Below are 25,555 nucleotides of genomic sequence, written 5' to 3' on the forward strand. Positions count from 1 at the left end.
AATTGGTCTAAATAATAGTCTGCTGACAGCGCCCCCTCCTATCGATGCCGTAAGTATGCGACTGCAATCCTCCGTGGCTACGGAGGATCGCATTTCTCCACAGCCGTCGAAGTGCTCATATGCGATATAACGAACGACATTTATCCAGAGGGGGCCTGTGTGATCCTGTCTCTATTGTTTTGTGTGATTTGACTGGCAGTTTGTCTGCTTATAGGTCGGAATGAAGCGGCCACCGATTATTGACGGGATGGGTACTTAATTCTACCGGACTCGTTCGCTTCTTCACTAGACACACGCGCTACCGCTCGCTCTCCTCGCTCGTCCACTCACTCGCTGACGTCACTCACACACGCATACGCACATTGCCATTCTGGCGCACACACATATGCTACTCGTAACGCCTCGTTATTGCGACGTTCATGACATTCAGGTTTTCTCCATCTATTGAAAGTTAGGCTATTAAACATGTTGCATTCTATACGGCCTGATATGTCATTATTTAAGCTACATAGCCCAATAAGAAGTGCTAATAAGGATATTTGACTAAACCAACCAAACAGTTGAAAAAAGCATCCTCCCACACGTTATTTCTTTAGCTATACTTTAATAGTATTCTTCTGTTCAAATCTGTTTCAGTGTTCCAAATTATTTGTTATTAAATGTTACATTAAGTTAATTGGTATATAAGTGTTGTTTAAATAAAATGCTTTTAAATTCAAAAATCGTGGGATGTATCGAACCGTGGGTCAAAAATCGTGATACAAACCGAATCGTGAGTTTGTGTATCGTTACAGCCTAATGTTCACTGACAATTAATGAATGAAAAGAATGCAACACAGAATTTAACTTCCTGGGAGTATATGATATATATATTTTATATTAATTAATGAGGCGTGTGTGCACAGGTGCGTTCCAACTAAATCTGTGTAATCAGTTCTTTGTTAGCGTTGGCTAACGATATTGACAAATCTTTTTGTTGTGTCGAGTGCGCCATGATGTTTTGGCAGATGAAACCACTTGTGTCAGCTCTCGTTGAACCTAGATGTTCACACTAACACGTTAAACGTCCCCGCTTCGTGGCATTCAGACAGCCATTCCTGGCAATCCCTTTTTTTTCTGTAAGTCAGTTCGTCTCTCACTGGAACGGTGGGTCTTTTCAACCACACCGAGCACTGACGCTGTGGGAATCTGTCAGAGATCCCTTCCCCTCTTTGTGGCTGCTGATGCTAAGCTCCTCCTGTTTTAAGGGGAATCTTGCCATTGCCTCCTAGCTCCTCGCTCAATAAGAAAAAACAACACTTTCACAGGAGATGGTTTGTATTAATTACCCACCGTATAATGGATGTTTCGCCCAGGACAGCCTGTAGCTAAGGTGCTACAGACTAGCATTCTTTCTCTCCTACTGCATCTACTTGGCCTGCATAGCCTCGCTGTCAACACAAAAACATTAGTCCAAAACTCACTAGTGGCTACCCAAGGAACACAGCTGTGTGTGAGAGAGAGAGAGAGAGAGAGGAGAGGAGAGAGAGGAGAGAGGAGTGGAGAGAGGAGAGGGAGAGAGAGGGAGGGAAGGAGAGAGGAGAGAGAGGAGGGAGAGGAGAGGAGAGGGAGAGAGGAGAGGGAGAAGAGGAGAGGGAGAGGAGAGGGAGAGAGAGAGAGAGAGAGAGAGAGAGAGAGAGAGAGAGAGAGAGAGAGAGAGAGAGAGAGAGAGAGAGAGAGAGAGAGAGAGAGAGAGATGGCCTTGGCGAACGCTGCATAACTCAACCCCAGTTTCATAACCAGCGTACATATTAGGACAATCGGCGTTGAGAACTGCCTTTTATTTACTCTCTTGTTTTGTGTGGTATTTCAACAGCCGCCGGCGTTGAGCGATGCTAGGAGGTCAACGGGGGGCGACTACCGAATGCGCAGACTAATCAACTCTCTCTCTCTCTCTGTCTCTCTCCCTTCGAGCCGTGATGTGCTGTTATTTTGCGGAGTGGAAACTTAAACAGGGCTTTTGTTAAGTGTAAACATGGTACTCTGAATATCTGGTTGGCAGGCCCCTGCCCCGGACTGGGCCCCGGGGCCGTGTGCTGCGTAGCGCCCTGGGGACCCAGATGGGGGTGGAATCCTGTCTCCCGCTCTCTGTTCCAGAACCACTTCCCCAGCCCAATCCCACCCTCCTCTACCCCCCCTTCTGCTGCAACCTTGTCAGCCTGTTGACCAGCTCGTTTTGTTAGTTTTGTCGTTTTCTTTTTTGTGCGTCTGAATTGAATTGCCAATCAAGATCAGTTTGATCTTGATTTTGGCGGTTTCTCCGCTGGCGCTGTGTCGGGTCTCTCTCGATCTTGCCAAGGGGTTTCCTCTGCCCTAGAGCAGGGACACAGTTACGGTACAGTGAGTCCACCGGGCTTTTGATTGAGTGCGCTCTCTCTCCGGAGAATAGGATTCCTGGTTGTCGCTCCTGCCTGTTCCCTGCACCGTGATGAAAGGTGATGTGTAACTTTGGGAACGCTGACAGACTGTTTACTACACCTTACCCATTCACTGTCAGTGGTGCCACTCAACAGGCACAATAGAAAGTGGTCTAAAAAACGCATAGGCAGGCAGGCAGGCACAGCCAGAAAAACACACACTCACTCTCACTCGCACACAAACGCACAGGTGCTTGGTTCTTGGTTAGAATAGTTAAAGCATTAGTATTCTTACTAGATCAATACTTGACACATTTTTTATAAATATTTCACAGGCTATAAACTTCTGGCTAAGGCAACTGCATCTGTAATGCTACGATCTACCTGGTGTAGTATGTTTTTATTTCCGCGAAAGCCACTTCTTTGTGACTTTTAAAGAATACAGCAACACATTTTTGGTTGAAGGACTTCATAGTGTCATATAAATATTTGGTGGGATTAGCTAAAATAAGCCATGCTGTTTATATCAGTTTCTGGATCTTGCTAAATCATCAATTAAGACTGCCACGTGATGTGTAGGACAGATTAACCCTCATCTGTCTAGTCGTGTGTGTGTGTGTGGTGTGTGTTGTGTGTGTGTGTGTGTGTGTGTGTGGTGTGTGTGTGTGTGTGTGTGTGTGTGTGTGTGTGTGTGTGGTGTGTGTGTGAACCTGCATACGAATGACGCATATGCATGTCTGTGTTGCCTGTGCGTACGTACAGTGTGTGCGTGTGTTATACACAGTGAGTGATGGAGGCTCCTTACACTGGGAACTGGATGGGAAGCTGGACAGCTGGGCGTTAAGCAGCTTTAGACGCAGGCCCTGTCACAGAATCTGGACGTCCCGGTCGTGGTCTTAACCACCCACATCCACATACCCTGCCCCCGCCACCTCATGCATGGCCTGATTTTCTCTCTCTCGCTCTCTCTCGCTCTCTCGCTCTCTCTGTCTCGCTCTCTCTGTCTCGCTCTCTTTCTCTATCCCTCTGTCTCTCTCTCTCTATATTTCTCTATATTTCTGTCTCTCACTCACGCACTCACTTGTTCACTTCCTCTGTCTCTCTGCCTCTCTGTTTCTCTCCCTCCCTGTCTCTCACGCACTCACTTGCTTTCTCTCTTTCTCTCTGTCTCTATATATTTCTCTGTCACTCACTCGATCACTTGCTCTGTCTCTCTCTGTTTCTCTCCCTCTCCGTCTCTCTCTCACTCACTCACTTGTTCTCTCTCTGTCTCTCTATATTTCTCTGTCACTCACTCGATCACTTGCTCTGTCCCTCAATCACTCACCTCACTCCCTCAGTCTCACGGAAGGGCGGCGTGCCACACACTCCATGTGTGCGGGGAGAGCCCGTGCCTGGCCGCTCCTCTCACTCCCCTCTCTTTGTCGTGCAGAGAAAGGTCTACAGTGAGCCCTGAGAGCGATCGGGAAGCAGATGTCTACATTTAGACTGTATGGACGCATGCCACGCAAGCCTCCCTCTGTTCCACACAGGCCTGAGTCACAACACAAGTTTCCCAGGGCCTATGTACGTTGTCCTTCTGCATTCCATGTGAACTGATCGACTACAGTAAGCCCCTGTATGGCTGGCAGCAACACCGTTCTACATTGTACCTACATTGTTGTTTTATTGCCGCGGAAACCTCTGCTCAGGGCTGTTGTCCCGGGGCATGTCAGAGTCCGTGTTGAGGCATTCCTGCTGGACATGTTGTGGAAGGCATGTCGTGAGCAGGAGGCCTACAGTAAGCCTGTATGTCGGCTGTCGGAGGGAACATGGCTGTTGTTACATTCCGAATGCACATGGAAACATGTGAAGTGCAGCTGGGGCTGTATCGTAGGGATCAGAGCAACTACAGGAGGTTTTCATCACAGTAGAGTGGGGATGGGGGGGGGGGGGGGGTACCCTATGCTTTTACTCACTGCATGCACACGTGCACTCAGGCCACGCACACACACACACACACACACTCAGGGACACAGGGGATCTGACTCTGGATGAATATGGTCGCTGTCGCCTTTTTGGCGGTGGGCCATCATCTCTCTCAACACACACACACACACACACAAGCAAACATGAACACACACACACACACACACACAACACACACACACACACACACACACACACACACACTCTCCCACCAGACAAAGACAGGACAGACAGGGGATCCAGGTCCACATCTTTAAACCACCAAATATAGTCAACTGGGGCAGGCGGTGAAGCAACACACACGTACACCACACACACACCAGTGATCTCAGGCTGGTACCTCATCTACCTGGGTCACGCGCCTGTAGCGCTGCCGGTGCGTTGGACCTGCACGGGCTAATTAAGTCACCTATTAAACACAGCCTTCAATGGCTGTTAGGCACACATCGTTTAGTTACCACTGTCCTTCAAGAGCGCTGTGTTTGGGAAAAGGGCTGAAACGGTGCCAGGATGGACCCAAGCTAAATTACCCACATCTGCAGGACCGTGATCTGGGAACTACCTCGGCTGAAGGCTTCTTGGTAGACTACCTAGTGGGCTACCTAGTCACATAAAGGTTCTTAATCTAATGTCTGATAGCTGACCAGCTCTAATCTGGGTACTGGGCGTTTCAAACTTTATCGCTTCCGATTAGTTTTGACCAGTCGTGTCGCTGTAGACGGGGATTTGTAAGCGTGTCATTGGCCAACGGGGAACACACAAAACTCTAAGCCAAACCGGTGGGAAGACGAGCTAAACCATCCGGTTGGACACCAAGGTTCTGATAAAAAGTGTCTGCAAAGGTTTCAAATCCACACACCGTGTAGACTGGCCACTGTAGATAAACACATTCAGGTCCCCTTCTGAAAGCTCATTCAAATGAGCTTCTCTTGGGTAGACTACCCGCAACAAAACGGTAAACAAAGCGTGAATCGGCCCCCTCTGAGCGGGTTGGTTTTCCCGGCCCAGGCTCAGCTCCACCCCTCTCCTGTGGTTCTGCTGTACCATGTACGACAGCTGGATCGCAGATGAGCCCCGTCCAGACGGCGAGGATGCTGTGATGTCTCGGAACTCCAACCAAACTGTGCTTCGCATGTGATTGCCCCCCCCACCCCCCCCCCCGCTCCACAGAGTGTAGTCCGCTGCCTGTGGCATCCTAAGCTGAACCAGATCATGGTGGGCCCCGCCAACGGGACTGGCCAAGGTGTACTACGACCCGCTCAAGAAGCCACAGGTTAGGTCCCGCCCCCATCCCAGATGGGATGTCTGTCAATGTCAACTCTACTTGATGTCATGGTCATCTCTTGTTGTGTCAATGTCACCGTCACTCTCGTTGTGTGGATGTCACCGTCACCTCTTGTTGTGTCCATGTCATGGTCACCTGTTGTTGTGTCAATGTCACGGTCACCTTGTTGTTGTGTCAATGTCGCAGTCACCTGTTGTTGTGTCAATGTCGCAGTCACCTGTTGTTGTATCAATGTCGTGGTTCATCTCCTGTGTTTTTAATGTCACCTCTTGTTGTGTCAATGTCACGGTCACCTCTTGTTGTGTCAATGTCACAGTCACCTCTTCAGTGTTTTTCCATGTACGGGTCACATTGCACAGGGGGATGTTTAAATGGATGGTTTCCTTTACAGGGGCGCTAAGCTGTGTGTGGTGAAGAGCCCGCGGAAGGAGAGACATGCAGAAACACTCACGCAGGATTACATCATCACACGTAGGTTTCCGTTCGCTCGTACTTACACACCACACACAAGCACGCACGCATACATAAACAAACAAACAACCGCACACACAATCAAACACACACCAACTCCACACACACACACACACACACACACCCATCCACGTCACACACACACCCATCCACGTCAAACTGCGAGCCCCTAGCACAACAGTAGTGATGGTTCATGTTGCCGTTAGCTTCTCTTCCCCACCTACGAGATCAGCATCCTTACCGCCCCCCCCCCCCCCCCCCCCCCCCCCCCCCCCCCCCCCCCCCCCCCTACGCCTGCTGTGTGTGAGGGGCTCCCGCTTACACCCGTCGCCCGTTTAAGGCTGTGGTAATTACAGGAGCGATTTAGGATAAGTGCCTTCCTCCTTCAAGGACGGCCGCGGGCACTGGGGTCCGCTTTTAGCCGCGCGCCCGCCCTGATGGCGAACGGCGCCCTTGCCCTAACTCCCAGCGTTTCAAATCAAGAGAACGCGGGGATTTGTGGTGTGCCGTAGTGCCCGATCACATCACCTCTCTGACTCGCATCACATCTCTCTCTTTTAGTTCTGGCTTTCTCTTTAGCTCTCGCTCCACGCTCTCTCCTATGTGGCTCTCGCTCTCTCTTTAGCTCTCGCTCAGTGTTTAGCTCTTCGTTCTCGCTTTTCTCCTTCCATCCTTCTGTCTCTGGGTGTGTCTCTCTATCTCTGAATCAGTCTCGTTCTCTCTGTTTCTGTTTGTCTTCTCCATGATCTCCCTGTAACTCATGCAATACCTCCTCCTTCACACAATTATTCACTCACTCCCACACACACACACGCACACTTTCATGTCTCCCTCATCTGTGGCGGTTCGAAAGGCAGGACTCGGGGCCATTAGCTGATGGTGTGTGGGGGGTGGGTGGGTGGGTGGGGGCCACGGGGTCAGGTGGGGTAATGGGTGGACCGAACGGACAGCCTTAAGGGCATCATGTGACCACCACGAGCTGACCACACGACGGACATCCACCTGTCCTTCTGCTCCTCACGTGGACACACACACACACACACACACACACACACACACACACACACACACCACACACACACACACACACCACACACACACACACACCACACACACACACACACCTACCTGAGGCCTAGGTAATGGACCTATAGTAACTGAACAGCTGCCAGTAGCACTTGGCTCCTGATTGGAGGTTAGTCCCATCCACCGCGGGGGGGGGGGGGGGGGGGGGGGGGAGAGAGGATGTGCACGTACCTGTCCGTACGCGGGCCTTTTGATAGCATCTCCAGCACGCCCAGCGAGGTGTGGAGTGTGACGCACTCGGTGCCCCGGCGCTGGAAAATCGGCGAAGGGGGACAGGAAGTGAGTGGCGGCCCGCTGAGAGACGCGAGGGAATCTGTTAGCGGTCGCCCGTTTGCTTAATGTAGCGCGGCGGAGCGGGGAATTAGCAGGCCGGCGCGCTGGATGGAAAACCACTCCATCCAGCGACCCCTCTCGCTGGAGTGTCTCTCTGTAACCCCGCGAGCAGGGAGCACGTGCACCTCGGCGTAGACACCAGAACACACACACACACGTGCACGTACGCACGAATGCACGTACGCACGCACAGATGAGCGCAAACACACACACACACACAGATGGATTGTACACGCAGACACACGCGATGGACACACATACATACACACACACACACACTCAGATGGACGCACACACACACAGATGGAGACACGTACACACACACACAAATGTGTCTATTCTCTCCTCTTACACACACACACACACACACACACACACCACACACACACACACACACACACACACACACAGATGGACACACATTTTAGGGCACTCATTGTCATGCCCTCATTCACTCACTACTCAAGCCGGGGGCTTTTATTGTGGTGGTGCTCAGCAAAGTGTAAAGAGTAGCGGCGTAAAGTGTGTGACTCTATCAGCCAGGGATTTGTAATGAGCCCGCTTGGTGTCCACTACAGCAGAACAACGCTAAGTACACACACTCGGGCGGGAAATCATGCGGGCCATGCGTGCACCTCATGCTCACACTGCATGCTTGTCCGTGTTGTGATTTTGCCTGCACCCGACGATTTCGGCTTTAGCTCCACGCGAAGGACACGTTGGAACGCAACCTAAAGGTCCCCTCGCATGGCCATCTGGATGGCTCATGTTATGTAAGCCTGTGTGTTAGCTGGGGTTTTTCGTGTGAATATTAGTATCTAAATGTAGTGTGTGTGTGTGTGTCTCTCTCTCTCCAGCCCCACGCCCTGCCCATGTTCCGCGAGGGCCCGGCAGCGCAGCACCAGAAAGCAGCTGGAGAAGGACCGCCTGGACCCCCATGAAGTCCAACAAGCCCGAGCCCCCGGTGTCCGGACCAGGTAACCCCCCCCCCCCCCCCCGGCCCGTCCCACTAAGAGCCCCCCCGCGCCTTATTAACCGCTGTCACCGGAGGGTCATTTTTACACACGGCAAGGTCTTTAGGGTTCTTTAGTCGTCCGAGTGAGACCAGCTGCCCAAAGGCGGTCCATCTGTTAGCATGTCCGATAGCATGTCTGTTAGCATTAGCCGTATGAATGGTATGCGGATAGTAGGGTTTTCTGTGGGGAGGGTTTGAATATCACTGATGGATTATTGCACATATACAACGGCGTTGTTGAACACTCGATTCTGATATGTCAGTAGCGTTCCAAAAGTGTGTATTTTTCTTAAGGATGGGAGGCATCTTTAACAGTTCGAGCACCATAAATCCGACATGAAATCAACGCTCAAATTAAAATAATCACCCAGATGTGTCCATGACAAGGCTCCACTGAAGAATGTTGTGATTTCAGCTGACCACGTCGATAAAAAAAACATGATTATAGATGAAAGGAAACTAATATTTAATCACTGTTGGTAACTGTGGTGTAAGTCAGTTGGTAGCTGGTGTAAGTCAGTTGGTAACTGTGGTGTAAGTCAGTTGGTAACTGTGGTGTAAGTCAGTTGGTAACTGTGGTGTAAGTCAGTTGGTAACTGGTGTAAGTCAGTTGGTAACTGGTGTAAGTCAGTTGGTAACTGGTGTAAGTCAATTGGTAACTGGTGTAAGTCAGTTGGTAACTGGGGTGTAAGTCAGTTTGTAAACTGGGGTGTAAGTCAGTTGGTAACTGGTGTAAGTCAGTTGGTAACTGGTGTAAGTCAATTGGTAACTGGTGTAAGTCAGTTGGTAAACTGGGGTGTAAGTCAGTTTGTAACTGGGGTGTAAGTCAGTTTGTAACTGGGGTGTAAGTCAGTTTATAACTGGGGTGTAAGTCAGTTGGTAACTGGTGTAAGTCAGTTGGTAACTGGTGTAAGTCAGTTGGTAACTGGTGTGTAAGTCAGTTGGTAACTGGGGTGTAAGTCAGTTTGTAACTGGGGTGTAAGTCAGTTTGTAACTGGGGTGTAAGTCAGTTTGTAACTGGGGTGTAAGTCAGTTTGTAACTGGGGTGTAAGTCAGTTTGTAACTGGGGTGTAAGTCAGTTTGTAACTGGGGTGTAAGTCAGTTTGTAACTGTGGTAAAAGTCAGTTGGTATCTGTGATACAAGTCAGTTGGCAAGGGGGTATAAGCGGCACAAACCATGACAGGCTGTCCCGTTATTGGATAATCCTGTACCTTACTGGTACATTAGCTCCTGTACTCCTATGCACACAGGCACACACGCACTCATACATCCACACACACAGACACAACATTGGTCAAGGTCAGCATTAAACTGAGATACCAGAAGGACGGAACATCCCATCTGGCTGGCTGAGGTTTTTTTGGGGTAAATATGCCATATGTATAAAGATGTTGCAGTCGTACAAATGCAAGGAAATTATTTTCTAAATGTTATGATCATCTAGATATTAGATCTATATATTCAACCATTACATATAACAGGTACATGTTTGCGCACTTTCGCCACAATGCATGCGAAAGTCCGGAAATGCTTATAGCAAATAAACATGTACACTTTTGACTATGCTGATATACATATATTTTCCTGGGTTCACAAAATATCAGTATACATGTACAGAATTGCATTGAAGTTCCATGTCCTTACATTTATACCAATAACCAAGAAGTATGTATAAGATGTTCAAAGCTCTCTGCAACATTAACAACATTGTATGTGATACACTAGTCTATGAATTGGAACTATGTTCCCGTCACACCCTGCTAAGAATGACACAAGGCACATGGGTCTTTGGGCAATCAAACAGGTTCATAACAACCTGCGGCCTCACAGATATCATATGTCATACATGTATATCCTGGGTTTTCCTACGTGTTTACCCAAACGTCTCCTCATGTCTGACTTTCATTGACTTTGCTACGTTTTTTGTTTACGTGTGTGTGCGTGTGCGTGCACCTCGATACATGTGTTTGCTTTGTGTGTTCCTGACTGTGTGATTGTATGTATGTGTGCATTGATACGTTAGCTTAGAGTGTGTGTTGTGTGTGTGTGTGTGTGTGTGTGTGTGTGTGTGTGTGTGTGTGTGCGCGTGCGCGCGCGCCCTGCCACCCCGGTGCCTGGCTCTAACCCCGGTGGTCCTCTCTCTCAGGTCGCGGGGGTCGCGTGGCGGCTCACGGGGGTACCCTGTCCTCCTTCATCGTGAAGAACATCGCCCTGGACAAGACGGACGACAGCAACCCAAGAGAGGCCATCCTCAGACACGCCAAGGAGGCCTCAGAGAACCCCTATTGGGTGGCCCCCGCCTACTCAAAGTAGGGATCCCCTCAATCTGCTACACTAATGCTAACGCTGTTGTCTTAGTCCTTTAACTGAGGCTTCATCCATAGTGACTCGGAAGGAGCCCAGATAGGCGCCATAAAGGAAGCAATTTAGGGGTCTTTCGCAAGGGTACTTGCGGGGCACAGACTGCTGACATGATGGATCGAATGCTAATGCTAACAGTAATGCTATTGCTGTTGTCTTGGTCCTTTAACTGAGGCTTCATTCATAGTGACTTGCAGTGTGGACGGATAGGTTCCATCAAGGAAGCAGTTAGGGGTTGTGCCCAAGGGTGCTAGAGGCGTACAGACTGCTGACATGGGGGATTGAATGCTAATGCTATGGTTAATGCTGTTGTCTTGGTCATTTAGCTTAGGCTTCATCCATAGTGACTCACAGGGAGCTCCGGTAGGTTCCATTGAGGAACATTCAGGGTTCTTGCTCTAGAATACTATCGGGGTACAGACTGCTGACATGAGGAATCAAACCCAGTACCTTTGCAGCGGTCGTATAGGTGCAGCTTAGGTGGGTTAGTGGTGCAGGGATAAGCGTAGAGGGTTAGTCTGGGCGGGTCTGGGGAATTGAACCCCGGGCCCTTGTGTACAAGGAATCGAAAAATCAAACCAGGAGACGACTTTCATTCTGCGCCTCATCTTCAACATCGTCAGCGCCTACAGTGGGTGTACATGTGTTATCCCGGTCGAGTGCTTGTGTGTTGTCAACTATGTACTGTACACGCGTTTGGAAGAGATTCAGTGGTGCATTCTAAGAGTGGTGCGTCAAAAATCCAAACCTCTGGCGGTTCGAGTGTGAACGCAGCTCCAAAACAGGAGCGTTCCTCGTACAATAGGGCTGCGCCTGTTGCCCGAGGCAACCTCTTTCATCTACAGGTGTGGCGGCGTCTCGCCATGTACAGACCTGACCCGAAATAAAAAGGTCACATTTTTTTCTGAGTTGGATGTATCTGCTACTGTGGAGCTGTTTACACCTGGGATGCCCTGGTTTATGACCCCACCAGGCCCTAAACCCAGAACAATCAGCCGATGTAGATACAGGCCGTAGTTTAGACACCAGCAACTGCAAATATCCAAATCAAAGAGGGGTTTTTTCTTTCCTTTTTCTCGGTTGAGGTATCTCAACATAAACATATGTTTTCCCTTTGAGGCGGTTTTTGAATATGTTTTGCTGTGGCTTTAGTTTGTGCTGTTCGGTACTTTTGAGTAGAAAAGAGGAATGACGTTTTGATCCTTTAAATGAAAACAATGTTCTTATTGTGTCTGGCAGAGCGGGTTTATGTTTGATAACTCAGACACCCGTAGACTCCATAAACATATCTTGATAACGATTGCTGTGGTGTAAAACTCCACATGATGCAGCACATCCTTCTTCACATGTCGCCCAGCCCCAACCACAAGCCTTTTATCAGAGAACAATTCAACAAACTATTGTCCATCACTTAAGAGGTCCCAACAAGAAAAAGACCACCAATAGGGTCACCACTGTACGGTGGGCAGTGAACCTACTCTCCATGGAGACCAAGCCCCCCTCCCCTGTCTCCGGACATTCCGCTCGGATTCCAGGAGCCAGGATTCATTCTGGGTACCCATGTTAAGCGTGTAGACCTGGGTGCTCTGGCTCCAAGCGGCCTGAAGCCGGTCATTAGCAGCCCTAATGGGGCCGTTCACGCTAATGGCGGCCGCTGTGGTGTTCAGCGCTGGCCAGCACGCCCGCTCAGCCCTCTCTGCCTGCTCGGGGGGGGGGGGGGGGGGGGGGTTAATTGGTTTTCCCCTGGCGCGCGACCTAACTGGTCGCCGTGTACATGTACACGCACACATATGCACATGCACACATATTCACACGCACACATATTCACACAACTATACCTATACGCATGCACATATACACGCACGCCTATCACACACACACACCTATCACACACAGCCATTCCAATATACATGCACACACCTATATACCGGCACGCACACACACCTATCACACACTCGTACACATGCACACCTATAACACGCACACACACCTATCACACACACACACGCCTATCACACACACCCACTCCATTATACACGCACCCACACACACCTATCACACATATACATGCACACATATACATGCACACATATACACACGCGCAACAACGTTTGTCGTGCGTTGTATATATCGTTTATGGATATTTTTAAAACGATCAGCGATGCGCTTGAGGCAGAGCATCGCGTGCTGCTTTCCCAGGTCCACCCATCGACTGTTCCATCCATAACTCTCCCATGAATAAGTGGTAGGTTCTACTCTCTGCTTAACATTCGATTCCCCCCCACCCCTGGCTATTATTGGTTTCCATCCAAGGGAAAAACAAGCAGAGCCTGGTTTCCCCTTTGTGTCTCTCATGGTCTGTCCCCCCCCCCTCTCCCTTACCCCCACCCCCGCCTGTCTCCATATATTATGTTCCGCTGATCCGGAGTGAACCCGTACATACTCGCCGCCATGTATATTGCACAACAGCCAAGTTCAAACAAACAGATCATAAAGCATGACCGTGTGTTAAAATGTGCCCTGTTTAGGACCCAGCCAGAGACCCTGTTCCACGAGGACTCGGAGGAGGACGAGGAGGCCGACAAGGAGCCCGAGTGGAAGAAACGCAAGATCTGAACACAGGCGGACACACGTCGGCCATCTTTATATGTGTTTTTATACGCCTGAGGCTCCATCTCCACGGCTCGGGCTCCGTTAATTGAACGCAAAAGCATTTTCCGTCTGGCGTTTTTGGTGGATCCCATGCGTCGAGTAGAAGATATTGTTTTGATGTAATTTTTGTTACTGGAATATTGTCCTCTTTTTTATTGTCTCTGCCCCCCCCCCCCCCCCTCCCGGATTTGCTGATGCCTGTTTAATGGAGGCCAGATTTTGTGGTCTGTGAGCATTCGACTTTTATGAGCAATTTATGGGCAGTATGGGATACTTCTCAACGTGTTTGCAAATTGAAGGTTAGACTTGATATAAAGAGGCCCCAATGTTTTTACAGCGTTGAATAGCAGGTGGGTCATTTGTTTCACATTAAAATCATCTTTTTATGAATATATTTGTTTCTTAATTTGTAGATAATCAATTCAAATATTGCAAATTTGAATCGATATTTGAATCAAATATCGATTTAAAAAAAAAACGTCATAAATAAGACAAAGTTCAGTTATTAATACTTGACTACTTCAGTCGTCAAAACCCTCTTGTGAAAAATCACATTATTTCCGTGGTCCTACTTTCTTCAACATTTGTCATATGAAATTGCAGTAACCTTGTAATTTGGCATATCGGTTATATTCTTTGAATATATGTGTCAGGTTGTGTATGTGACGTATGAAGTCATTTCTGCATTGGTTTTGGGTTTCCTTTGAATACTTTGGACTAGAATATCCACGGTTATTTCCATGGACAGACAGCCAAAACATACAGATCCCATAACACAAACAGTTTGTGTTCATTGTAAATGCTGGTGGAATCCATCCTCTAGCCATACCAACATAACATAACGTGACACAACAACATATACATATACAACAACGCCTTGTTAAACTTGAGGTCTGCTCTGCAATAACACAACAGGACAACGTGTTTGTCAGATGGCATCCGTCTCGTGCATCGCCCTTCATGGTCACTTGTTAATAGTATTTGGATTTTCTAGAATACCAGGAACAGAGAACGTAGAATGGTAAGAGTATCACAGCGATGGTGGCAATGTGTTAATGAGAGCAGGAGAGAGATGGAGGGGGGAAGGTCTGAAGAAGCCGAGGGGTTACGCCTAGGGTCGAAGAAGAAGAAAGGGTCAAAGGGTAGAGCCAGAATACATGCACATGCGATATAACCAGAGGTGGAAAGTAACGAATTACATTACTCGCGTTACTGTAATTGAGTATCTTTTTTGTGTACTTGTACTTTTTTAACTACTTTTTAAAATGTGTAATTTTACTTTTACTTAAGTACATTTTCTTTGGAGTAATGTACTTCGGTGCATTTTACAGCACAAGCGTTACTGAGTAAAAAAAAATCTCACTGAAACAAAAAAAACGTGTTCTGGTAATGAATTATGGGATGTAAAAAACTGAACGTTGTGCCCCTGCGCGCCGGCAGCTCTAGCTCTGTTGTGTGCAGTGAGCACTGTGTGCTGTGTCACAATGACAATGGGAATTTGCCAGGTGGGCTTTCGATTTCCCAGGTGGGCTTTTGCACATCACAGTAGAGGCAGAAAACACTGATTGTAAAAAAGTAACTTTTTACTTTTACTCAAAGTACATTTTAAATTATTTACTTTTTACTTTTACTTGAGTAGATTTTTTGACCGGTAAATTTACTCGTACTTGAGTACAATTTCAACAGAGTAACAGTACTTGTACTTGAGTAAAATATTTTAGTACTCTTTCCACCTCTGAATATAACAGAGAGGATTATATCATTCCAGGCCTGAGAAGAGGATCTCATTTTAAGGGTTCAATGGCCAGTTGATGTGGAAATAAAAAAGGGAGATTGTTAGAGATTACCACACTTAATTAAACACAAAATCATAAATTTCTGCTTTATAACATCAATATTAAAATAAGTCATACATTTCAAAAGAAGTACCCTTGTCATATAAGTGTGTCCACCCAGATGCATGATGGATCATATTATCAGGCATCATCCAGGTGGACTGAACCAACTGGTGGGCACCTGTGATGTCACAAGTGCACAGATTTCAAAGTATCTCGCAATTGACTTTGTATTGAGTCATCTAGTAATGAGTGTATTTATAGATATGGACCAAATATCCTACAAATATTTGTTCTATTTTGGTACCACAATCAACAGGCCGGTCGGTCTCCTTAGTTCTCGACACGGACGAGCCAAATTGGACTAAAGGTCACCCCAGTTGTTTACCGGCTGACTCATCTCCGTAGGTATTGCACGTTTACACAAATCCCTGGTTGTTTCTTGAACATCTCAACAAGTGGTGTTCCTGTCTCTTCAAAATGTCCAGATACTGAGTATTTTAGGGCAAAGCTTTTCGGGAGCTGCTCAGATTCTCTGCCCTGAGGACAGTTTGCTTTAGAAAGGGAAAGAAATCGCCCGCAGCACCCTTAAAAACAGTGTTGTGATTTCACACAGGGTTTAGTACTCTGTCGTCTAATGCTGCATCTGCATCTTCCCGTCATGGTGCCTGGGGGTGGAGGTAGTGGGTATGGAGGAGAAGGTGGTGGTGGCGGTGATGTCGGCAGCTATAGCCACCCCGTTTGTCCGTGCCAACCATAGAATGCTGGAATGATGCGATTAGGCGATGTCAGTCGACGCAGAACCTGTTATCCCACACCTTGTGAGTGAAAGGGTGTGTTCGGTTGTTTGTAGTGCCACAGCGATACTCCTCACCTAAGCCAGCTTGATCTGGCAAATTCTACAATAAGTTTTGATCCCATTGTTTTGGGTTTTTTAATTCAAATCACTTTCCACCTTTTGAAGTATCTGTTTCGTATCATTGTTGAGTCTGTGGATGATTGGTGTGTGTATGTGTGTGGCCGTGTTGTTTAAATCTGAGAGCAACACTAATAGATCTGTCATTTGTGTGACAGGCTGTGGGGAAGAGGCAGGCCTGTCTCAGGGAACATAAACTAGGGCTTGTAGACACACACTGACAGCATTATGTCAAGGAGCCCCGCTCACTGACTCGTCCGGTTCTCGTTGCCGTTTTTTCTTAACAGCCATTTAAACGTTGGCCCCGGGCGCGTCGCTCTACAGCTCAGCGTCGCTTTACGGCTGTCATTTGTTTACTGTACGACCCTGAGCCCGGGCCCAGGGATCCTCACAGAGCCCCACCGCATTTAGCAACATGTATTGGAACCATTCTTGCAGTTCTTTTAATTCACCTCAATTCACATTGTGTTTGCTTTTTTTTTCTGAACATGCAAGGTTGAGTTTTGGTAAACATCTCTGCCGAGTTGGAAAGGGACTCACCTCAGAGATCTAGTTAGACCGCTGGTGATGAGGCCAGAAAACCCAGAAAGAGAGAGAGACACACACACTCGCGTTTAATATAAACAAGTTTAATTCTGTAAAAAGTTATAAAATGAATATAGTACAAAAATAAAGTTTGTTGAGCTTTGGTTCAGTAACACAAAACATAGTCCGACATAATGACAGTTCTGCCGCTGAGGTGCTAAAGACAAAACAAGAGTGAAGACGTTGCATTCCCATTTAATTTCCCCTCCATGTTTACGCTAAAGACTCTCGTCTCTGCTCCAGTCAGGGCGTGTTTACCTTCACAATCAGACCCAACAACAAAATGGAGGCGCAATCAACACACGGGAGGATGAGAAACGCAGTGAAGCGAATGACAGACAGAGAGAGAGAGAGAGGGACAGTGGTCACAAATAGTTCACACACACACACACACACACACACACACACACACACACACACACACACACACACACACACACACACACACACACACACACACACACACACACACACACACAGGGACACACACAGGGACACACACGGATGGTATAAGGGTTCCAGAGGGCTGCTAGGGAAATCTCCTAAATGCACATTGTCATCTGGAAAGGCTTAAGCACAAATCAGTTGTTACAGGGGGACGAGATGATCCAATTGATGAAGTATGCTGTGATAAAAGCAAGAATCCTTTTTTTTAGTGGCGGCAATTCTTTTGTATGTTGGTTTCTGTGTAGTGTTTGGCCTACATTCAGCCTGATATGGTGGATTTGTTCTGTGTATGTGATTGTGTGTGTGTGTGTGTGTGTGGGTGGTGGGGGTCGGGGATTACAGCGTAAAGCTGGCCTGGTTGCTATTGGGTGAACTGAAACCCGGGTCCTTAATCCACACCAACATGGAAGACCTGCCCAAGGGTTCACACTTTTGACTCTGTGTCTTTTTCTCCCTCTTATCCTGAATGTACTTGTTGTTGTTTTCAATCAAAGGGGATTATTTGACGATGGTTGTGAGGGGATCATGGCCCTCTAGATTCACCCCACTAGGAACAAAAGTACAAACAATGGTTACAGTTAACCTCAAGAGGGGCCATGGGCTAGATCTTCCTTAAATGGTCCTAGAATCTCTTACGGTGGCCAACGCCAGTGGGAGTAAAGTTTGTTAATCCTCATGCTGGAGGATCGCTTTCAAACCCCCACCCACCCAACACCCACCCACCCACCACAGTGCCCCACCCACGTCAGGAAGAAAACAAGTGTCTGTCAGAGCGACACACTGGAAACAGGCAATCCAGGGGAAAAAAGCGAAACAACAGGAAACAACCGGTAACCACTACAAAGCCTAGGACTGAGACCTGGCACAGAGCCCGTGTCTGGAGGGTTCAGGGGAAATGTGTTCAGGAGTCTGACACTAGCAGCGAGCTTCTGCTCTGCTCCTGGCTCATCACAGGACAATGGAGCACTGGAGGTACTCTCTCTCTCTCCCTCCCTCTCTCTCTCTCTCTCTCTCTCTCTCTCTCTCTCTCTCTCTCTCTCTCTCTCTCTCTCTCTCTCTCTCGACATTGTCGCAAAACTATCAGGTGTCACACTAAAGGATAACTCTGAAGCCTGTCTACTGTCAAGGTTTTATGTTGATGTTGTTACAGTGGATAAAACCTGGGTACTGATGACCACGGATCAGACTATGGTATAAATATAATAAAGGCTTTTCTGAGTTAGACTGGTGTTATTGTGGAGTTGTTTTCTAACCGAGCCCAGAGGGAGGTATGGGTGTATTTATGTGTTGGTTTGTAAACAGATGAATCTGACATGCGACGGTTTGGCGAGGTGGTTCTGGCTGTAAGCCGTAAGCGCGTGACTCATCGCTCCCAGCCTGCGACGGCTCGCTCTCTGGAGTCTGGTATTCTGGTCCCAGTCAGGGACGACAAGGTGAACCGTCAAAAAATAAGACTCACGACATCTGCCATCCCTCTGCAACACGGTGTAAAAAAGCGAGAACTAAGATACAGTCTATTTGAAAAAAAAAGGTAATATTGGTCCATTGCTTTCGATGTCTCTCTCTCTGTCCTTCGCTCCTCTCTCTCTCTCTCTAACTCTGAATAATTCCACAATGTTCTTGGAATCGGCAAACGGATGTGTATTATTTAGGATATTGCGGAATTGTGTGAACTTGGGTTGGAACAGTGTGCGTTACTGTGGCGTTTGAGTTTGATGAGCTGTGGCTGTACCTATGTGCTGCTTCCTCTCTGCCGGAGGCCCCCCCCTCCCTTAAATATACGCTTCACTTTGGCACTATCAAGGACAGAACAAAAGCCGTTTTAAATAAATAAGAAAACTGAACAAAACAAAAAAACATTTCTTTCATACAATGGATTGCAATAAATATCAATAAGTTAATTTCGTATTAATAAATACATCACTTACATATATTCCATTTATGTGTTTTTTTCGGATTTTACATAGACGTGTTTTTGCACCAAGAAAAAAATAATGTCTTCGCTTGAAATGTGTGGAAATACTCGTCCCTTGGTCCTGGGGTTGTATAAGGGTCTACATCCAGGTTTTTGCAGTGGAAAGGGAATTGGACTGCAGTTAAACTTCTTTCTGTCCATCTCAGGGTCACTCTCCGTGCCTCCAGAGAGTACGGAGCCCAAGACATGAAAAATCGATGTTCCTGGGAAAAAACGAATGTTCCCAAAGCAAATACTGGCATCGCTGGCCAACTTTCTCACAGTAGAGCCTCTGCTTCAGTCTTGCCTTCAGTTAAGAAAGGACAGTCTGTATATATAATAGCGACATATCTGCAAACGGATGTACCCGGCCTGTGTCGGTTTTCCGTTTGAAACAAAGAAACAAATATTATTTTTTTAGTTAGGTCACCTTCACGAAATTCTCATCTCTGCTCTGAAGGAAACACTAAAATCCCCTTCTCTTTGCAGGCTTGCTACGTCATCGTTCAAAATGAAGCATGTGATGTCATTCGTCGGGTATACGCTTACCCACGACATACCCAAGATTCTCTTCTTGAGCCGACCTGCCAGAGCGATCCACAGAGAAAGCCAGACACCTCTCTCGTCGGCTCGCATATCGATCGTGTATCGCCATGTGGGTGAAGGTTCTTTTTGGATATAGCAGCTGTTTGGTGGCGTCTCGTGACTTTTGACATCAGCCATGGCTCGTGATGTGACTCTCTCGCGATGTGACTCTCTCGCGATGTCAGTCTCTCGCGATGTGACTCTCTCGCGATGTCAGTCTCTCGCGATGTGAGTCTCTCGCCGCACGCCCCCCCCCCCCCCCCCCCCCCCCTTTCAGACGCAGGCGCACCTCCTCGCCGAGTGCTTCTTGAGCGTGTGATACACCACGTCGTCGTCCAGGAAGGACAGGTCGTCGTCGAAGGCGACGGGGCGGCAGCAGGTCCGCGACGGCGCCTCCTTGTCCAGCTTCCTGTTGTGCGTGAGGTTGTTGAGGATCTTATCGTAGTTGGTCTCCGCCTCCACGCACGGCCCGCTGCAGTAGCGGAAGATGAGCTCCTCTTTGGTGCGGTAGCCCAGCCCCAGGTCCGTGACGTTGAGGTGCACCTCCTTCAGCAGGCAGCCGCGCGTCGTCACGGCGATGCTGTCCTTGGGCTTCTCCGAGCGGCCGCCCTTCCCGCCGCGACCCCCGTTCCGCCCGCGACCTTTCCTCTTGTCCCTGTGTCCTCCTCCTCCTCCTCTTTCTCCTCCATAGCCATCTCCTCCTCTCTCTCCTCCTGTGTTTGCTGCTCCCCTCTGTCTCGCCTGCCGCTCCCTCCTTCCCCGCATCTCCGCGCCCGACTCGGAAGACCGCCGGAGTCGGCCGATGGTGGCTTCGATAAAATCCATTACGTCATCGAACTGCTCCGGGTAAGGGTCAGCGATGTCGTCTGGAAGAGGGAAGAGGAAGAGGAGAGAGATTGAGCAACAATGACACACTTCGTAACATGACGTGATTATTATGCAAATCCTGAAAGGGAGCCAATACCAATAGTATTGAGCGTACGGGAAGTCGCAGAAGCCAAAACTCGTGGAGCATTTACACTCTCGCCAGATCCGTTAGTCAAAGGGGTGAGCCAGCCACGGCCGTCGTTCATATACCTCAACGGGGTCTTCAATAGTTGTTTCCTTCTATGATCCCAACTGGATCGATCGTACAAAAGACATCGGAGAACGAAGAGCATTGAAAACATCGAGGAGTCGCTCTGCTCTCCAGACCGAGAGCCCTGAACCTGAGCGCTCTGTCCTCTGGTGTGGTGGGAACGTTAAGGACCCACTGGTGTCTTTGATCCTCCTGCATTACACTCTGATTCAATTACTGCCTAATTCCCCTCCTGGTCCGTCGTTTTGAACACCGAACGGACGGCCTGGCACCAATCAGCCATCGCTGCAAGCGTCACAAAGTACTAATGAAAAATGACTGAAAGGAAAACAGTCATTAGGTAACCAAAGGGCACCCGAGCCCGTGGGTTTTTGTGTGTGGCATGCGCTGTGTGTGTGCGCTCGCATGCGATGCCTCATGCACACATGCAATGCAATCTCACGTGCAAATCAATGGCCCATGATCCATTTTTTATGTGTGCGTGTACATTCGAATGCCTGCGTGTGTGTTACCGTATTTATGCATCTAGTCCTTTCAAAAGTGTGTCAAGTAGTTTAGGTGGTGGTGTCTGGCAGGTGTAGGTATCTGTAACCCTGCTCCTCGCTCTCTCTCTCTCTCTCTCTCCCTAGCTCTCTCTCGCCCTCCTTCTGGCAGTGTCACCTGTATATTGATACTAGTGTATCAAATGAACCTGGGCTAATCTGTGTAGACAACACTGCCCCCCCCCATTTCCCTTTGATTTGGACCGCTCCCGTTCTCTCCTGTCATATGAATGGCTTTTGTACGATAGCTTTAGTTGATATAGCTGCTCACAGTAATCCAGCTATCCTACTCTGCTTAAGGAGAACTTCTGGGGGTAGATAGCACATTTATAACGTCAACTTCTTCTTGCCAAGTGTCTGTTGATTGCTAAAGTGTTTGGATGAATATATAAAGCTAGATATAAGCTAGTCTGTCATCATAATTCAGATGTTGATTTGGACTTTCATACTTTAGATATTAATCTAAAGTATGACTACTCACACAGTAACCAGATTGTTCTAATGACAGGACACTATCATACAATCTTTTTGTAAACAATACCAATGTCCCTTTCATCCGTCACTCACATTCTCCATAGCTTTGTAACAATATTGATAACCAGCAAGCCAAAAAACCGAAGAAAAAAAAACAATCCTCGTCTTTCCATTTTAGTGGTAATATATTCCTGTTCACTGCACGTTCTTCCCCGCCTTGGCCCCGGAGAAACTCTAGCCGGCGGATAGTTTATAACTGAAGAACAGGCTCTGTATCTTTCCGTTGACACGCCGCGCAACACAAGGAAAAAACACACACACCAACGGAGCCATTGAGCGGCAGTGTTGTTTACACCGCGGTGCATAGTTAATGGTCTAAGGTTACAGGAACAGTAAGGGTTGGGGACTGGGAGGGGGGGGGGGGGGGGGGGGGGGGGGGGGGGGGGGGGGGGGGGGGGGGGGGGGGGGGGGGGGGGGGGGGGGGGGGGGGGGGGGGGGGGGGGGGGGGGGGGGGGGGGGGGGGGGGGGGGGGGGGGGGGGGGGGGGGGGGGGGGGGGGGGGGGGGGGGGGGGGGGGGGGGGGGGGAGGGAGGACACCAAGCGAGCGGTGTACGAGGCCGGGGAACACAGTTGTCCCGTTGCTTATCTGTCCGTGAGCGCGGTGGCTCGCCGACACGGCGTCACGCCAGAGTCCAACAAAGAGGAGGATTCCTCGCCCTGCCGCGGTTCAAACTGAACATAAACCACTGGAGGGCCCCCCCCGCCCCCCCCCCCCCCCCCCCCACACCCTCCCCCCCCCCCCCCCACACCTCCACAAATCTACTCGGAGATCCCAGTCATCTGGTTCAGATTGCCTCATCTAATTTCTAACTTGGTTAGAATTTCACCCCCTTTACCCCCCCCCCCCCCCCCCCCCCCACCAATTCTACTCCCCCCATCCCCCCCACCCTACCCAGACGCTTATTCATCCATCTGGAGCACGGAGGAGAGGCACGAGTGAATCCTGGGTCTCCAACGGCAACGGAGGCCGAGGGGAGCTAACATAAACAATGCGACGGGAGCTCTTCATCGCAGACAGGAGGTGCCGCTCTCCCTCTCTCTCTCTCTCTCCCCTCCTCTCCCTCTCCCGCTCTCTCCCCCCTCTCTCTCCCCCTCTGTCTCAAGGCTCCTGAAACACGACTGAGAGCCTCGTGCCCTCCGGCACTGTGGTGCTCAGCGCTCGATAAGGGCCCCGTCTTGAGCGAGGGGCCCTTATCGCTGACCCCCGGTGGACCCATCAATGCAATAAAGAGCTCATCTTCATAATGCAACGTGAAAAGCTTCCAAGAAAGCCACGACACTCAAACAGTCACGATGAGCGTTTTTATCAAACAATGAGGAACCTCAATACCCTCTGATCTGCTTCACTTGTATTTGACACAATTGAAACCGGCCTCCCTCCCCCCCCCTCCCCCTCTCTCTCTAGCACGCCATGCAGGGGAACACAAAGCCAATGTCTACAAGACCCTGACGGTAGCCTTACACTGCTCCTCCACGGACATCCCCTGGAGGCGGCGGTCTTTGGGGGGGAATTCCGGTTTGTCCTCCTCCTCGTCCTCCTGCTCCAGGGAAGGGGCCAGGGAGTCGCTGTGGCTACTGGGGAAATAGGGCTTCTTGGCTGGGTGAAGGTTTCGGTAGAGGGGCCTCGCGGAGACTGAGCTCAGGAGCAACAAACACATTGCCAACGCGTCCCATAACTTCATCTTAGACTCGGTTCCTAAAAAGGAATCTGCAAGAAAGAGGGGAAGAGGGGCAGGATGAGTGATGGGTCAGTTTGAGAGGGAGATAAACAAGACAATAGAATAAGGGGTGGGGGGTAATAAAATGCAGAAACACACACGATGGAGACATCTTCAAGTGGTTTTAGAAGAAAGGGAAAGAAGATGAAACTAATTGGATTGCGTAATGTAAACAATGCAAATTGAACATTATAGTCTCCAGCCGGCTTAGCAGACGATGTATTACAACAACACGCAGTGGTTTGGGACAGTCTGTTATTAGGTGAAGCGCTAACTTTGCATCATTCTTTTCTGGCATGTTGCGGTTGGGATTTCGGTTTAGAGCTGAACTATTCAATAAATGCCAACAAGCAAGGACGCAACCTATGCGTAACGCGGTTGTTTATGGGAACATGTTTAAACAAAACAAAAAAAAATGTGCCCTTTTTGTAAATCTATTTAGATAACTAATGCGTCTCGTTGTAGTTAAGTATCACACGTTGTATGTGTTTGAGGAGCTTTTGAGGAGTTGTGCTACAGCAAGGAGAAACGGCGGTTTCAGGGTGCGCCTTGACGCGGAGCATTCGTTGGAAAAAGAGAGCACCAAAGTGCACTGGCAACAATAGACTAAATACAAGTGAGTTGGCCAGATGGTAATTCCCAATGCTTACGTGACTATACTTAATGCCATGTTGAGTCTGCAGCAAAGCCAAACATTCCCGCATGCATAACTACTGGAATTAAACATTGTTTAACCGCCTTCATGCAAAGTGGAGTTATTGAAACTAACTTCCCAATGTAAAAAAATAATTTTAATTAAAGCAAGATAAGCCTTCCTTAATATAATATCAGGTTGACACTTAAGTCCATCGCAAATAAATGCGAATATACTACAATGTGTTATGTCTTAATACACCAACATTGCGAATGCCTTTCGTACTAACCTTAAATAGGGTCCATGCAGACCTGCTAACACTTTGCGGCTTTTCGTCAAATCCAAATGGAAGTATAGCCACATTTAACGTCCCAAGCTTAGTCCACTATACCAATGGTTTTGTTGTTGTTGTTGTTGTTGTTGTTGACAGTTGATAGTTCTTCAAACAGTCAGGCCCGATGATATTATTTGGAATTCACTTCACAAAATCATGAATCGTTTCCAGAAACGCATAGAAACCACGTCTAGGAGGAAGGTAGCGCACCACGCGTCCTCTGCGCACCGTGGAGTCCAAAGGTGGCCGAGACGCTCTGGGGGAACGGGTCGCAGTCGCCGATGAATTGGATGCTACGTTTCCACGCTGGAAACCCGAGGAAGCTCCACCATCTCCAACGCAGACGACAAGTCAAATGAAGACATCAGTGTGTCCTCCACCGCACACGCAGCGATGCGCAAAAAAGAAAACCCCCAAAAACGGCGACAGAAACGGAACGACTCTTTCAGGGGGGGGGGGGGGGGGGCGGCTGTGAGCTACTTGCGTGTCGTCTCTTTAACTTTAACAAAAAAGGTCCGTTATATCCACAGCGGGGAGGGGGCCACTGACTGGACTCAACGTCAACTGCGCCGCGCGTAAATGTTCATAATCGCCAAAATTTCACATAACCTGGATATCGTAACCAAAACAACCGTAGGTTTTTATTCTCCATTTTCTTCCGTTACCAAAATGTGACCCCCCCAAAAAAAAGTATGATAGTAGTTTCCACGTGAGCGGGTCCTTATACTTTGGACAGCTTTGCAGATGTTCCACTGTGCTCTGCGCGTAACACCATAGCGCGGGCAGGAGGCGGCCGGACGGCATTTATAGTCAAGTGCGCGCTGAC

General features: G+C 48.7%; 2 protein-coding genes across 2 annotated transcripts in view; one reads left to right on the plus strand and one right to left on the minus strand.

Annotated features, from left to right (window-relative positions):
- Positions 1-13,960, plus strand: part of wdr70 (WD repeat domain 70) — a 43,795-nt gene extending 29,835 nt beyond the window's left edge. The window contains 8 exon segments of the mRNA XM_030354373.1: positions 5,535-5,594; positions 5,596-5,632; positions 6,037-6,118; positions 8,396-8,423; positions 8,425-8,472; positions 8,474-8,516; positions 10,702-10,864; positions 13,445-13,960. Coding sequence (XP_030210233.1) covers positions 5,535-5,594; positions 5,596-5,632; positions 6,037-6,118; positions 8,396-8,423; positions 8,425-8,472; positions 8,474-8,516; positions 10,702-10,864; positions 13,445-13,532 — 549 coding nt within the window. The 3' untranslated portion in view covers positions 13,533-13,960.
- Positions 13,961-20,148: 6,188 nt separating this feature from the next.
- gdnfa (glial cell derived neurotrophic factor a) lies at positions 20,149-25,190 on the minus strand. Its single transcript, XM_030354372.1, has 3 exons — positions 24,685-25,190; positions 23,506-23,751; positions 20,149-20,756 (listed from the first exon to the last, which is right to left on the minus strand). Exons 2-3 carry the CDS (start codon positions 23,723-23,725, stop codon positions 20,164-20,166), a joined length of 813 nt encoding a protein of 270 aa, XP_030210232.1. The 5' UTR covers positions 23,726-23,751; positions 24,685-25,190; the 3' UTR covers positions 20,149-20,163.
- Positions 25,191-25,555: the final 365 nt, after the last annotated feature.

The sequence above is a fragment of the Gadus morhua genome, chromosome 4 (genome assembly GCF_902167405.1).
Source record: "Gadus morhua chromosome 4, gadMor3.0, whole genome shotgun sequence".
Classification (NCBI taxonomy): Eukaryota; Metazoa; Chordata; class Actinopteri; order Gadiformes; family Gadidae; genus Gadus; species Gadus morhua.